This window comes from Myxocyprinus asiaticus, chromosome 23 (assembly GCF_019703515.2).
Source record: "Myxocyprinus asiaticus isolate MX2 ecotype Aquarium Trade chromosome 23, UBuf_Myxa_2, whole genome shotgun sequence".
In the NCBI taxonomy this organism is placed as follows: Eukaryota; Metazoa; Chordata; class Actinopteri; order Cypriniformes; family Catostomidae; genus Myxocyprinus; species Myxocyprinus asiaticus.
The window spans coordinates 5,069,095-5,084,865 of record NC_059366.1 but is presented as its reverse complement, the minus strand read 5'-3'; the positions used below and the strand labels follow the sequence as shown (position 1 = coordinate 5,084,865).

Genomic DNA, 15,771 nt, shown 5'->3' with positions numbered 1-15,771 from the left:
TAGCATGAAGACATTACTTGTTCAGGAAAATTATTGCCTCAAATGATAAGAACGCCTTTTTACAGGGTCTCCCATTATTGCCATTTAGTCATTTTATGTTTCTCTTGACTCTGAAATATGGCCCTAATATTTTTTAATTGGTTGAAGGAAAGATTTTGATTATCTAGGGCTGTTATTAGAATGAAAACCAAATGCAGAACTGGAACATCATTATTACAAAATATTAAATGGATTACACTTTTTGCCAGATATTAAGACTCGTTATTAATGTGTGTGTTGTGTATTGCAGAAAACAGGAGGTTTCGTCCTGCCAGAGTTCATTGGAAGAGTTTAAAGCAGCCACAGGGGTGTTTATTAAATGGCTGGAGGAGACAAAAGAGCAAGTGCCAGCGCCTGAACCCAACTGCAGTGAACAGAGCCTGAGAAAAGACCTGCACACAGTCAATGTGAGTGATGGATTCCACTTCTCACTCCTTATTGTGGGGCTACAAAACCTCCAGGATAGAATGGTGCAGTAAATTACCAAAACATAACTAGAGGAAATCTGTCTCACTGTATATTGTTGATTCTTTAATTAGAGGCTCTTTTGACTACATTAAAAAATAAACTTCTTCAAACTATGTTTCATCAATTTGAAAATGTTCATCACATGTCTTGGTATAAAGATAACAACCATGTTGTGGATTTTTGAAATTGTCTGTAATGTTAATGACATTTTTCACGTTTTGAGGAAAGTGTTGGATCAGCCTTAGACTTGATATGAAAAATCAGTTGTTTATTAATTTACATGTTCAAATACTAACCAAGTAATGACACCTGATTAAACTACACTCAGATCATGATGTAAAAACTTAAAATTAATGACATTTCTAAAGTTCAAACTGTCACTCTGCTGCTCTGGCACAGTTGTGCTCCTGTCACTTCTCATTTCCATCAGAGCCTAATAGAAACTAATACGTTTTCATTTGAAAACACATTGATTTAGCTTTTTTACACCTCTCATCTACACTGGAGCAGCGCTTTCCTCCACTGAACAACTGAGAATTTTGAAAATGCTCTCCAGGACCGCATACTTTGGAAAACGATGATGGTAGGAAATGGAAAAGCAATTTCCTTTCCAAAAAAGTTTTCAGCCAATAATGTATTAGTGTGGACGTGGCCTAAAATGCTTGGCATCACGTGATGGTAATGACAGTAGCATTTGGGGACAGTGGTTCTACAGTGAATGTTCCTGATTTAATTTGTATGAGTTTTATTATATTTTAAAATGTCTAGATAAAGGGCAGTTCTGTCAAATGTATCTTTCAGCTCTCCTAAAAATCTGAAAAAAATTATTTAACTCTAAAACACTACAGACCCGCCGGCAGATCTGTGGGCAGGTCCAGAAGCGTGTGATAAGTTTACGCTAAAATTGTAAAAGTCCCTGCATAAGTCACTCATTTGTGGTACCATTTGAAAGCTTAAAATACAATCACTTTTGCGTTTAAGTTAAATAAAATAATACAATGAAGCCTGAAAACCTTTACATCGCAAATGAGCGCTACCTAGAGGTGATAATGTAGAAATATGAGTTTGAATATCTCCATATTTATTTACTCTTACCTTAGGTTTTCTTCAAAATGAGCCATTTTTTACATGTCTGTGAGCTTGCTTGGGTAAAATATCCAATGTTATATCTCAGATGGCCAGAACAAACTTTTCCAGCAGAAAAAGCATGATAAACAAATCAATTGCAAAATATGTTATCAACTATTAATAATGAAATGTTATATGATCTTACCTTTCCAACGACACTAGATTGAGCTTCTAGTTACTAGTCTATTCAGAGGCCGAGATATTCAACGAAACACTGTGGAACATGCATGTGATCCAAAATAGACTGGATGTCTATGGTGTGAGTACTCAGCTGCGTTAGAGTGCCACCTACATTTCAGATCTGTATATTGTCATGGAATGTGATAGAGGAAAATTTATTTTTCCTAGTACTTGTTGCCGTGTAGTGGAATGAAATAAGACTTTTGCAGGGAGATACAGCAAACAGAACCAGAATTACATGCTTACAAATTTAAGGGGAAAAGAAGAGAATAATATATAAATCATAAGATTTATGAGACATCATAAGATTGTAAACATATGCAGTATTATTTTTGAATTATTATAATTTTATTTTATTTATTTTTTGGGGGGTTGTTTTCTGTAAAATGAGACCAATTTTTTACAATAAGTCTACTGAATGTGTATAACATGAGCTTTTAAATTTGTGTCTGAAAAATTGCAGGTGGCAGCCAAAAAAATAGTTGAATAGGTTAGAGACAAAGTTTAACGCTTTTTTCTTTTCTTTCTTTTTTTTTTTTTTAACTAGAAGCATTTTTTTAAACTTAAAGATTCCTCTAATTGAAAAATAGCCCATAGGAAGAGTAAATACTGAGCAAGCCCCCACAAACATCATGTTTTTGCACACATTCCTGTTGTAAAGTGTATATTTCAGGGAGTTAACCTTCATTACAGTAGTCATGTCTGGTTTACTGAAAGCATGTGTGCATCATGCTCCAAAAATCAGCCAAATACAACCAAAAATGTCAATGAATTGATTGAGCACAATTAATAATAATAAATATTACAGTGCTAAAATACCATAATGAATAGCAACAGGGACTTGCCAAAAAAGGGTATAACATCAGAAACAATCTGCCTCTTTATTATGTTTGCCAGAGAAAATTAGATTTGGATCATTTCTCAAAGGGGAGTTTGGTTACACATATCCCACAATTTTTGCTTTGTAATTATTTTGTTTGACTAAGCCTAAATACTGTTGTTGTACAAACTTAAGTTAGGTTTTATCAAAATCCTACCTACAGGGTACCTACTTGCCTACCGACCCACCCATTTATCTGTCTGTCTATCTGTGAATTCACACTGTATAGATCTTAAACGATTCAAAGTACCTCTTCTGGTCTCTCTGTTCTCTGTAGGGCTTGTTGGATGAATGGACCTCCAAAGCTCCAGCAGTTCAGGATATCAATAGCAGAGGCTCTGCTCTATGTAGCCTAATCAGTGTTTTGACATCACCAGCCAAAGCCAAGATACATCACAGCGCAGGTATTTCCAAGGAGTATTTTAAGATTTTATGAGAACACATATTACATGTCTCAATTCAACATGACCACCCATTTAATCTGTCCAGCGTGATAGCAAAGATGAAATATATTTTTTCCCCCTATTTCCTGTAGGACTGGCTATGGGTAATGGTTCTGGTCCAGGAAGCCATACCAATCTGACAAACCAAGGTATGATGGACTGATTTAGATAACTAGATTTAGATGTTTGCCAATAACTGAAATGTTTTTTTTTTATATATATATATATATATATATATATATACAGGTGCATCTCAATAAATTAGAATGTCGTGGAAAAGTTCATTTATTTCAGTAATTCAACTCAAATTGTGAAACTCGTGTATTAAATAAATTCAATGCACACAGACTGAAGTAGTTTAAGTCTTTGGTTCTTTTAATTGTGATGATTTTGGCTCACATTTAACAAAAACCCACCAATTCACTATCTCAAAAAATTAGAATACATCATAAGACCAATAAAAAAAAACATTTTTAGTGAATTCTTGGCCTTCTGGAAATTATGTTCATTTACTGTATATGTACTCAATACTTGGTAGGGGCTCCTTTTTGCTTTAATTACTGCCTCAATTTGGCTTGGCATGGAGGTGATCAGTTTGTGGCACTGCCGAGGTGGTATGGAAGCCCAGGTTTCTTTGACAGTGGCCTTCAGCTCATCTGCATTTTTTGGTCTCTTGTTCTCATTTTCCTCTTGACAATACCCCATAGATTCTCTATGGGGTTCAGGTCTGGTGAGTTTGCTGGCCAGTCAAGCACACCAACACCATGGTCATTTAACCAACTTTTGGTGCTTTTGGCAGTGTGGGCAGGTGCCAAATCCTGCTGGAAAATGAAATCAGCATCTTTAAAAAGCTGGTCAGCAGAAGGAAGCATGAAGTGCTCCAAAATTTCTTGGTAAACGGGTGCAGTGACTTTGGTTTTCAAAAAACACAATGGACCAACACCAGCAGATGACACTGCACCCCAAATCATCACAGACTGTGGAAACTTAACACTGGACTTCAAGCAACTTGGGCTATGAGCTTCTCCACCCTTCCTCCAGACTCTAGGACCTTGGTTTCCAAATGAAATACAAAACTTGCTCTCATCTGAAAAGAGGACTTTGGACCACTGGGCAACAGTCCAGTTCTTCTTCTCCTTAGCCCAGGTAAGACGCCAGGAGTGGCATAACAAGAGGAATACGACAACTGTAGCCAAATTCCTTGACACGTCTGTGTGTGGTGGCTCTTGATGCCTTGACCCCAGCCTCAGTCCATTCCTTGTGAAGTTCACCCAAATTCTTGTATCGATTTTGCTTGACAATCATAAGGCTGCTGTTCTCTCGGTTGGTTGTGCATCTTTTTCTTCCACACTTTTTCCTTCCACTCAACTTTCTGTTAACATGCTTGGATACAGCACTCTGTGAACAGCCAGCTTCTTTGGCAATGAATGTTTGTGGCTTACCCTCCTTGTGAAGGGTGTCAGTGATTGTCTTCTGGACAACTGTCAGATCAGCAGTCTTCCCCATGATTGTGTAGCCTAGTGGACCAAACTGAGAGACCATTTTGAAGGCTCAGGAAACCTTTGCAGGTGTTTTGAGTTGATTAGCTGATTGGCATGTCACCATATTCTAATTTTTTGAGATAGTGAATTGGTGGGTTTTTGTTAAATGTGAGCCAAAATCATCACAATTAAAAGAACCAAAGACTTAAACTACTTCAGTCTGTGTGCATTGAATTTAATACACGAGTTTCACAATTTGAGTTGAATTACTGAAATAAATGAACTTTTCCACGACATTCTAATTTATTGAGATGCACCTGTATATTATAACTGATAACCAATATGATTGCCAATATAAAGCTAAACTGTTCTGCCTATTTTTAAACAATTACTCTAAAAATCCAATGTAGTGTTATACAGTATATGCTTAAAGTGACATCACAACATTATTGAACTGTTGCAAGCTGGCATAGAAGAGAGTATAGTGGTTTGAATTGCAAAATAATACACCTGCTAATATTGGCCTAGTCACATTGATGATTGCCGATACTGTAATAAAAAAATAAAATAAATAAAAACTATTCAGTCCCCAACAATATTCAGCACATGGGTTAAAGTACAGTAGCGGGTGGTATAATTATTTGCATTAGGATAAACCTTCTAATAGTACATGCTCTTTCCCCATAAGAGTTGATGCTGGTACAGCAGAACATGTCCTCAATTAACAGCAGTTATGAGAACCTTGGGGAGCTCCTGAAGGCCAGATCCTCTGAACTCAGTGCTCTGTTGAAGAAAGTGCAAGGGGTCCATGAGCAGGCTGATTCTTTACTACAGTGGATTAAAGACACAAAGAAAACAGCAACATCTTGGAATAACCGACCGTCTGGGAACGATTCAGTTAAAACACAGATAGAGCAACAAAAGGTAAATGCAATCCAAACATGTGGACTTTTTGTGCCCATAATAGCACCGGAATGTTACCCCACATGTAGGCCTGCATGGAATCTGTGGTCAGAGATTTGTACATAATTTGAACGTCATCCACAAAATTCTACATATCCACCGCCCTTGCATGTTTTTGTTAGTGGTGTTTGCAAAGGCCAGCATCACTATTAATTTAGACTGTAGCTCATCCCTCACCCTTTGCACATAATGTTGATACCACAAAAATAATTTTTTGCTCATCTCACCCTCATTTTAAAAAGGCAAAGGCTATTTGCACCAAGTGTAAATAGCAACAAAAAACATCTTCTAGCGCTCTAGTGCAAATAGTAGCAGATACTATTTGCACCCCCATTCAAATACTAACATGCAGTATAGTGCCATTACTGCTACATGTTTATTGTGTTTATATAGAGTCCCACAGACACCCTACACCAACCCCTACCCCTCAACTTAACCCTAACAAAAATTAACCATGGTTTTACTACAGTAACTGTAGTATCATGGTATTTTGTAATAAAATCATAGTAACCACAAAATTAAACATGGTTAATATATTAACACCTTATTACTGTAGTAAAATTATGGTTAACTGCATTAAAACTGGCTTCTGCCAAAAAAATGGTTACTACAATATTACTGTAGTAAAAACATGGTTTATTTTACCTGGATCAAACCTTCTCTCAACTCCTCGACCTTCACCGTGACCAAATCACTGCGAGGGAATGAACCTTTATATTCATTTTTACTTATTATTATAATTAGTATTAAAGAAAATATTAATAGTGGAGACAGGAAACTGGATGGGAAAAAGTGGGACAGAAGGCAAAATCTAACCGGGGTCGTCCGCACGAAAAAGAACATCTACATCGTCGTTACACCCAATGCACTGCTCCAACACTAGAGGTGCTGTTTGTCTTTTTTTCTGTGTTAAACATTAAACATGTTAAAATGATTGTTGTGTGATAAAATCATTTACTGCCTTTATCTGTGTAAAGTTATAGCCAATATTACAACTTCTCTGACATGAGAAGAAAACCCTGTAATCTTATTATTTGATATAACTTTACACAGATAAGGTTAGTAAACAATTTTATCACATTACATTCATGGTAACATGCAAATTGTTTACATCCTGTGGCTATAATTTTGAAACAATGTGTATTTTAGCATTTATGGTCAGGCCCCATTCTTTTCCATGGTCAGTGCCTCACTGTAGCTGTTTTTTGTTTTGTTTTTTGTTTTTTAATAAGCTAAGGGTGAGTCAATAGTTTTGTTGTTGTTGTTGTTGTTTTTGCTGAAATCAACATTATGCCACAAACACTGTTGATTGAACTTAACTTGTATTGAACCTGAAACATTCCTTTAAAGAAATATTCTGGGTTCAATACAAGTTAAGCTCAATCGACAGCATTTGTGGCATAATGTTGATTACCACAAAAATACATTTTGACTCACCCCTCCTTTTCTTTAAAAAAAGCAAAAATCTGGGTTACAGTGAGGCATTTTCAATGGAAGTGAATGGGGCAAATCCGTAAACTTTAAAATAGTCACTTTTTCATATAGCCACAAGACAATATGCATGTAAACATGATTTTAGTGTGATAAAATCACTTACTAGCCTTTTCTGTGTAAAGTTATATTCAATTTTACAACATTGTTGCCATGACGATGTTATGTCAACAAACCGTAAAACCCTAAAATGACTGTAAAAATGTAAAAAACTTTACAGCTCAAATAATACATGAGTTTTAACAGAAGAATTCATGTAAGTGTGTTTATAAAATTATAAACTTCACATTTCTGGCTTTAAACCCTCCAAAAATTGGTCACATTTACTTCCATTGTAAGTGCCTCACTGTAACCTTGATTTTTGCTTTTTTTAAAGAAAAGGAGGGATGAGTAAAACTTTTTGTGGAAATTAACATTGTCACAAATGCTGTCGATTGAGCTTAACTTGTGTTGAACCCAGAACATCCCTTTAATGTTTATCTTACAGATCTTTGAAGAGAATATGAAGCAAAAGCAAGAGCAGCTCCAGCAGCTGAAGGAGAACTTGCTTCACCTGATTGAGGAACACCCTGATTCACCCGAGGCAGAAAAGTGGAAGCACATGCTGGCACAGATAGGTATGCATCTATCAAATTCAAAACCATTAATCTACTTTCATCTGCGCTGCGGCTGGCCAGGTGCAGATCCACACACTTATCCACTGCACCAACTCTGAACTCACGCTGATCGCTGAGGCATCTGGCCTCTGAACGAGAGCCGGGAGTGATAATGTGATGTGTTTGCTGTGCTCCACACACAGATGCAGGAATGGAGGAGGTCAGGGGCACAGTGGAGATCAGGAAACAGCACCTGGAGGAGTCGTCACATATGCTGGAGCTTTTCCAGACAACACAGCCTCAGCTCTTGCAGTGGCTGCAGGAGAAAGAGTTGATGATGAGCGTTCTGGGGCCCCTGTCTGTAGACCCCAACATGCTTAACACACAGAAGCAGCAAGTCCAGGTACTGCTGACTGTCACACTGAAACATATGAAAGAATTATGTTGATTATTACACAGCTCTCTAAAATATTCGTTTCTGATTGGTCAGTCAATTGGTCACATGACTAATACTACTTCTTATTCACTAAAACATATCTTTTTTTCAGATTCTCCTGAAGGAGTTTGACAGCCGCAAGCCTCAGTATGAAAAGTTAAACGAGGGTGCCACTGCAATAACCAGTGCATCAGAGAAGCAAGATTCTGTGGCAGAGAAGGTTAAAGAACAGCTGGCATCAATTTCCCAGAAGTGGCAGTCCCTGACGGGCCAGCTGTCTCAGAGACATGCCCTCATTGAGCAGGCTGTCTGTAAGACCACTCAGTTCCAGGAGCTTCTGCACAGCCTCAGTGAAAGTGCCACTCACCTGGAGACCGAACTGAATAAACAACAGACTCTCAGCACCCAGCCTGATGAAGTCAGGAAGCAGATCGAAGCCACCAATACAGTCCTGGGTCAGCTACGAGAGGAGAAGAAAAGGTTGCAGGAGGCCGAAACCATCTGCTCAGAGCTCTCCGCCATGGTGACTGAGGAGTATCTCAGGGCAGATTTGACAAAACAATTGGAGGGCGTCACTAAACCATTCAGACAACTTGAGGACAAAGCAGGTATTTTAGTTTGCTTAACTTGTTAATCAAACTCTTTCTGCAACATTGCATAATTTACAGAATTATCTACAACATTAATTTCTGCCTCTGAGAAAGATTGGAAGGTGCTGTAAGCAAGTTTTTGGAATGCCATGCATAAATTCTTTCTGCTATTTGACAGGTATCACTGAAATAGGTGCCCTGAGAAATCACACCTGTCTAATCTGTTATGGCTAGCGGAAGTTTGCGAAACAGCTGAAATTGCTTACAGCACCTTTAATCTGCACCTGCAGAACTCTTCAGAAAGCTCCACAGATTTCTGCAGAATTGAAACAGTCTTCATTCAAAATCCTAGATTTGCATGCATGTTGCATGTTTGTTTATGAAATATTTGGCCTAATTTGAAAATGTTTTTAGCTACCAGTAAGATTGCAGAAATCGCAGCCCTGTCTTACACATTTTAGCATGTATAAACCCAAATAACCTTGTGTCCACCAGGAAAGCGCATTGAGCAGCTCAACTCAGCCTTTGCCAGCTCCCAGCAGTTCCATCAGACATCTAAAGACTTCCAAACCTGGCTGAATCAAACACTTCAGGAGCAACGTAAGCCCCAGCCCATCTCTGCTCATGTGGATATGTTACAAAAGAGACTCGAGGAGAACAGTGTTGTTCAGATGTCCATTAGTGACCATGAGGAACCTTATAACACCATCATGAAGGAGGGAGAAGCTCTCCTCCAGAGCACAGAAGGGGCAGAGAAGGTGGCCCTTCAAGGACAACTCTCTGCTTTAAGGACCACCTGGGAGGATGTGAAGAAGTGCAATGCTGAGCAAGCAGAAAAGTTTCAAAATACCATGCAGAATGCATTGAAGTACAAGGAATATTCTGAGCAACTGAACTCTTGGTTGCAGGAATGTGAAGACCGAGGGAAGAATGTAAAGCTCAGTGTGAACTCGGCGGAGATTGAGAGCTCCCTCTCACAGTTGAAGGCCATACAGAAGGATGTTGACAAGCATCGAGGACAGGTCATGATGATGAACGCAGCTGCTGACAGCCTTCTTGAGGTAGTCACATCCGATGGTGATACAGTTAGGGAGGAGAAGGCAGCTACTGGAAAAAGAGTGGATAAGCTCACGGAGGATTTACAAGTCAAAAAAGAATCATTAGAAAGTATCTCACAGAAGCTGAAAGAGTTTATCGACTTGCAGAATGAAGCTAAATGCCAACTGGAGGGTGCCAAGAAACAGCTCGAATCTCACTCTGCCTTGGGTGTCCAAGCCTACAGCAGCAAGAACTTGACCAACATGAAAGCTCAGCAGAACACTTTAGAAAGTGTCCACAATCAGATTGAGCATCTTAAAAATCTTGCAAAAAGTCTTGTGGTAGATGTTCCTGAGGTTGAAGGTGTGACAGACCTTCTTCTACAGGCAGACAGTTTGGAGAAAGACCACATAGTTGCTACCAAAGAGGTGGAGGATGCCTGCTCCACCTTGGAAAATAAACTCCAGGGAATCGGTCAATTCCAGAACAGCATTCGAGAAATGTTTACAAGCTTTGCAGACCTGGACGATGAGTTGGATGGCATGGCCCCAGTATGCAGAGACCTTGACACCATACAGGATCAGCAAAGCACTATCAAAGACTTTGTTACAAAGCTTCAAGGTCTGATGACCAACACAGCCAATGCCAGAGACAGTTGCAAGAAGATGCTGGAGTCAGAGGCCTCACCAGATCTACTTGGTCTCAAAAGAGACTTGGAAACCCTGAGCAAGCAGTGTGGGAAGCTGATGGACCGAGCCAACTGTAGAAGAGAACAGGTTGAGAACACCCTTAGTTATCTGGAAGAGTTCATTAGCATGGTGCATGAGTTTACACATAAACTGAGTGGGGCCGAAAAGCAAGAGGAGTCCCAAGGGTCTGTTGGGTCGGAAACAGAGGTCATTAACCAACAACTGGAGTCCTTCAAGGTAAGATTAAGATTGATTATATTGTTTCACCTTGTTTTAGTGCCCCACTAGAGGTGTCTTAATAGTGTAAAGGCATTTTAAAAATCACCCATTTTAAAAATTAAAATAAACTTATGGTCACATTGGAGGTTCCTTGCACGACACACCGGAAGAAGCCTCTGGAAATCCTCCAGACACTAAATGGGTGTGTTCCTCTAATGAAAACAGTGTTTCGAAAACTCTCTCCATTACCGCATACTTTGGAATACACTTAAGAAACCTCAAATGGTGCCTTGAGTATCTTTTACTTTTTTTCAGTGTGGGCTAATGACTGAGAGTAGAAACTGTCAAAAATTCCCATTGTATGTTTAATGGATAAACTGCATTTATTAAATCAAATTTTATGAGCTTATGGTTCCCTATCTGTCACTCACTCAACGTTGTGTCGATGTAGTGACACTAGGGGTCACTCTTGGGAGCCCCATACACCTCTGCTTTTTGAAAAAAGGCCAATGGGAATTGGCGAGTGGAATTTGCATGCCACTCCCCCAGACATACGGTATAAAAGGAGCTGGTATGCAACCACTCATTCAGATTTTCTCTTCGGAGCCGAGCGGTTGCATTCAGTGCACTGAATTCAATTTCTCCCTACCGTTCACCTCAAACTGCTGGATTTTCGGCACATTTCAGCAGCTTCTCCCCCTCTGCACCCGTGGAGTGCAGAGAACGCCCCTGGGTGCTTCGGCAGAACAAAACAAAAGAGTATATTCTAAAAGAGTATATTTTCAATTCTAAAAGAGCGGCACACACGGAACGTATTTTTAAAGATGCCTTTCCATTTGTGTGTTATTCCTGGTTGCGGTCATTATCTCTCCGCTTCTGGCGGCCACGATTGTTGTCTTACGTGTCTGGGCACTGCCCACGCGGAGACATCGTTCGTGGATGGGTCTTGTTCTCATTGCGAGAACATGACCATGGCCACGTTGCGGTCGAGGCTTGCCTTCGTAAGAAAGCAAGCCGCCCCAGCGGCTCCCCGCCTCGGTCCTTCTATCTACGGGTATGAGGCCGCGTCGGTTAGCACTGGGGGTGTTTTGGGGACTTCAATGGGAGCACCTCTGCCAGGTAACCCCCCACGGACCTCCCATTCCTCAGCACACTCGCTTGCCCCGGTCGGGCTCTCGGATGAGTTATCGAGCGCAGCATCGGAGAGCGGGCTCGTCCAGTCTGAGGCGGAGGCTTTGGCTGGGCTTCCTCCTTCAGGTATGGTCGCCCAGTCTCAGGCTGACGTGGAGATGACGGACATGCTTTCCCGGGCAGCCGCGAGCGTCGGGCTAGAGTGGATCCCTCCGGCTCAATGATTGGTTCCTGGGCCCAGAGCGCCGCTCACGGCTGCGCCCCGCCCCAGTCCCTTTCTTCCCGGAAGTGCATGAGGAGCTGACAAGATCGTGATGGGCACCTTTTACTACCCGATCCAGATCTTTCAGCTCCCCCGCTCTCACTACCCTCGATGGTGGTGCGGCCAAGGGGTATTCTGTGATCCCCCAGGTGGATAAGGTGCTCGCAGTGCACTTGTGCCCGCAGAGCAACGCCACCTGGCATGGGCGCCCAAAGCTAACATCCAGGGCCTGTGGGTTTACGTCGTCTCTGATGGCTAAGGCCTACGGTGCCGCTGGACAAGCTGCCTCCGCCCTGCACACCATGGCTCTCCTGCAGGTACACCAAGCCAAGGCGCTAAAAGAGCTGTACGAGGGTAGTTCTGATCCAGGATTGATGCAGGAACTGCGCTCAGCGACCGACCTCGCTCTCCGGGTGACAAAGGTCACGGCGCGGTCTCTCGGGCAAGACATGCGCTTTTGACCCCCAGTCGTGTTCACAAGCTGTGATCCCTGGATGACTTTCCTCCTTAGCCCTGTGGCAGACGAGTTTGCGGAGAAACTCGCTGCCGGCCCAGTACGTGTGCTAATTAAGCCCTGTACTGAGGTAGGTGCTTCAAAAAGCAGAGGTGTTTGGGGCTCCCAAGAGTGACCCCTAGTGTCACTACATCGACACAACGTCTCATTCCCTCCATCAGGGAACGGAGGTTACGAAAGTAACCAGGATGATTTCTTTTGTTCTCAGATGGCATTACCTTTAAAGGGCTCCACTAAAAGACATGAACGGTTAGCAATACTAATGATAATGATATAAACCACACTATAGGCGTGAAAGATTATGAAAGTTAAAGGGAGCACATATTTCTGATAATGGGTCACACAGATAATTTGCAGTTCAAGACAACCCAAAAGTGACAAGATCAGTAATACAGTGGCCTTAATAAAATATTTTGGATACTTAAAGGTGCAGTATGTAAGCTTCAGAAACCCTTGTTATTAATGACACCTGTGGCTGTTAAGTGAACTGCAGCCTGTTGCTCGTGATCATGCAAACACTGTATAGGGATGCGAGCGAGCATGACTCCATAGGGAAGCGAGACTGAACATGATTCACCGGCATCATGAACACAGATTAAAATTACACAGTTATGATTGTTTTACTACAAACTTTGAGTCTGTATATGATATTTGACTCTCCAGTGCTGGAACAGGGCTAAAACAAAGTGTGGATATAGGTCTGACTATGCGAGACTGTAGTTTGAATAATCACTTTTCTTTGCATGATATATCAAATCAAATCAAATCAAATCACTTTATTGTCACACAGCCACATACACAAGTGCAATGGTGTGTGAAATTCTTGGGTGCAGTTCCAATCAACATAGCAGTCGTGACAGTGATGAGACATATACCAATTTACAATAACATCAAATTAACACAACACAATTTAAACATCTGTTATACACATAATTACACTCAACAATATACAAATAATAACATACACTGTACAGTATACAATACGCTGTTTTTGTTTTTTTGTTTTTTTGTTGTTACTATATAGATACACATTATTCAATAAAAATTAAAAATTAAAATATATATATATAAAAAAAAGTATATATATATATATATATATATATATATATATATATATATAGAATGTACAGTATTGTACTGTATTGACATTCAGGCTGTTGGTTGATAGTCAGTTGTTAAGAGAGACATAATATAATAATAATAATATAATTTATGACAGTCCGGTGTGAGATATAAGAGTAAGGGTAATAAAGTGCGGTGCTGATGTATATTGATCATGAGAGATCAAGAGTTCAGAAGTCTGATTGCTTGGGGGAAGAATCTATCATGGAGTCGGCTGGTGCGGGTCCTGATGCTGCGATACCGCCTACCTGATGGTAGCAGTGAGAACAGCCCATGGCTCGGGTGGCTGGAGTTTCTGATGATCCTCCGAGCTTTTTTCACACACTGCCTTGTATATATTTCCTGGAGGGAGGGAAGCTCACCTCCGATGATGTGTTTGGCAGTTCGCACCACCCTTTGCAGTGCTTTGCGGTTGTGGGCGGTGCTATTGCCGTACCAGGCAGAGATACAGCCAGTCAGGATGCTCTCCACAGTGCAGGTGTAGAACCGTGTGAGGATGTGGCGGTTCATTCCAAACTTCCTCAGCCGTCTCAGGAAGAAGAGGCGCTGATGAGCCTTCTTCACAACGACTTCAGTGTGGATGGACCATGTGAGTTCCTCAGTGATGTGGACACCCAGGAACTTGAAGCTGCTGACTCTCTCCACTGGTGCTCCATTGATGGTGATGGGACTGTGTTCTCTGTCTTTTCTCCTGAAGTCCACCACAAGCTCCTTTGTCTTACTGACGTTGAGGGAGAGGTTGTGCTCCTGACACCAGTGTGTCAGAGTGTGCACCTCCTCTCTGTAGGCTGTTTCATCATTGTCAGTGATCAGACCTACCACCGTCGTGTCATCAGCAAACTTAATGATGACATTGGAGCTATGTGTTGCCACACAGTCATGTGTGTACAAGGAATACAGTAGTGGGCTGAGAACACAGCCCTGTGGGGCTCCAGTGTTGAGGATCAGCGATGAGGAGATGTTGCTGCCTATTCTAACCACCTGGCGTCTGCTTGACAGGAAGTCCAGGATCCAGCTGCACAGCGAGCTGTTTAAGCCCAGAGCCCGGAGTTTCTCATCTAGCTTGGAGGGCACTATGGTGTTGAATGCTGAGCTGTAGTCTACAAACAGCATTCTCACATAAGTGTTCTTTTTTTCCAGGTGGGAGAGAGCAGTGTGTATTGTAGATGCAATGGCATCATCAGTGGAACGGTTGTTGCGGTAAGCAAACTGCAGCGGGTCAAGATTGTGTGGCAAGACAGAGCAGATGTAATCTCTGATTAGAGAGCATATATTGTAATCTCTGATTAAATGCATATATTGACTGCATTTATAGGATAGCCTATGTCAGCGTTAGCTAGCTATCCAGCTTTATAAATAGCTGTTAGCTAAATTTGGTGGATGATGACAGTAGCTGTTTATAAAATAGACTGTACATTATAAATATGTTGACACAATTTAGTATTGATGTGATTCCGTCACAACTGTCATTTTGATATATCAATGTCCTATTGTTTTATAATAATAGATTGTATATATTTTCTGTACAACCAAGTTACGTTACACTAATGAATGGGTCTTTATGCATTATCTTGAACATTGTCTAGCATTCATTTCATGTGTTATTGTAGTTTACCTTGCTGAATGAACATTATGTCAGTTACTGTGAATCAGCATACCTGACTTTTAGTATAAAGAGAAGATCGTTGAAATTATTTGAAAGTTACGAAGCAAGGTAGCTTGCACTTCGTCAGCATTAGCAGGCAAGATCAAGTTAGCTAAAATTACACAGATCAATCCTTATGGCACTATATTTCACATGCTTTGCAGTTATGTAAGCTTACCTGTCCAATAAGAAGAATGCCAATTCAGGGTCAGTTTTGATCCCCAAAACAAAATGAAGGTGCCTCCAGGAATCAAATCTCCTGCCGATGTTCACTCTAGTTTTCGCTCGACCACGATCACGTTCCCGTTTAGCCAGACGGGATTCAGTAAATGTTTTTTGTTTTTTGTTTTTTTTTGGCTTACTCGGAGTTTGTGCAGGAGTCGGTGTTGTGCTGGGAGCCGGACATTTGCTGGATTCCATCTCTAAGATAACGTTACCTAGTGTTGAAGTTTGTTG

General features: G+C 40.9%; 1 protein-coding gene across 1 annotated transcript in view; it reads left to right on the top strand.

Moving 5' to 3' along the window:
• LOC127413600 (dystonin-like) overlaps positions 1-15,771 on the top strand; it is a 276,523-nt gene that overhangs the window by 164,606 nt on the left and 96,146 nt on the right. Inside the window, exons 48-55 of the mRNA XM_051650862.1 lie at positions 290-446; positions 2,973-3,099; positions 3,231-3,287; positions 5,308-5,543; positions 7,561-7,690; positions 7,873-8,072; positions 8,218-8,713; positions 9,191-10,659. Of these exons, the coding sequence (XP_051506822.1) occupies positions 290-446; positions 2,973-3,099; positions 3,231-3,287; positions 5,308-5,543; positions 7,561-7,690; positions 7,873-8,072; positions 8,218-8,713; positions 9,191-10,659 (2,872 nt within the window). The remainder of the gene's footprint in view (positions 1-289; positions 447-2,972; positions 3,100-3,230; positions 3,288-5,307; positions 5,544-7,560; positions 7,691-7,872; positions 8,073-8,217; positions 8,714-9,190; positions 10,660-15,771) is intronic.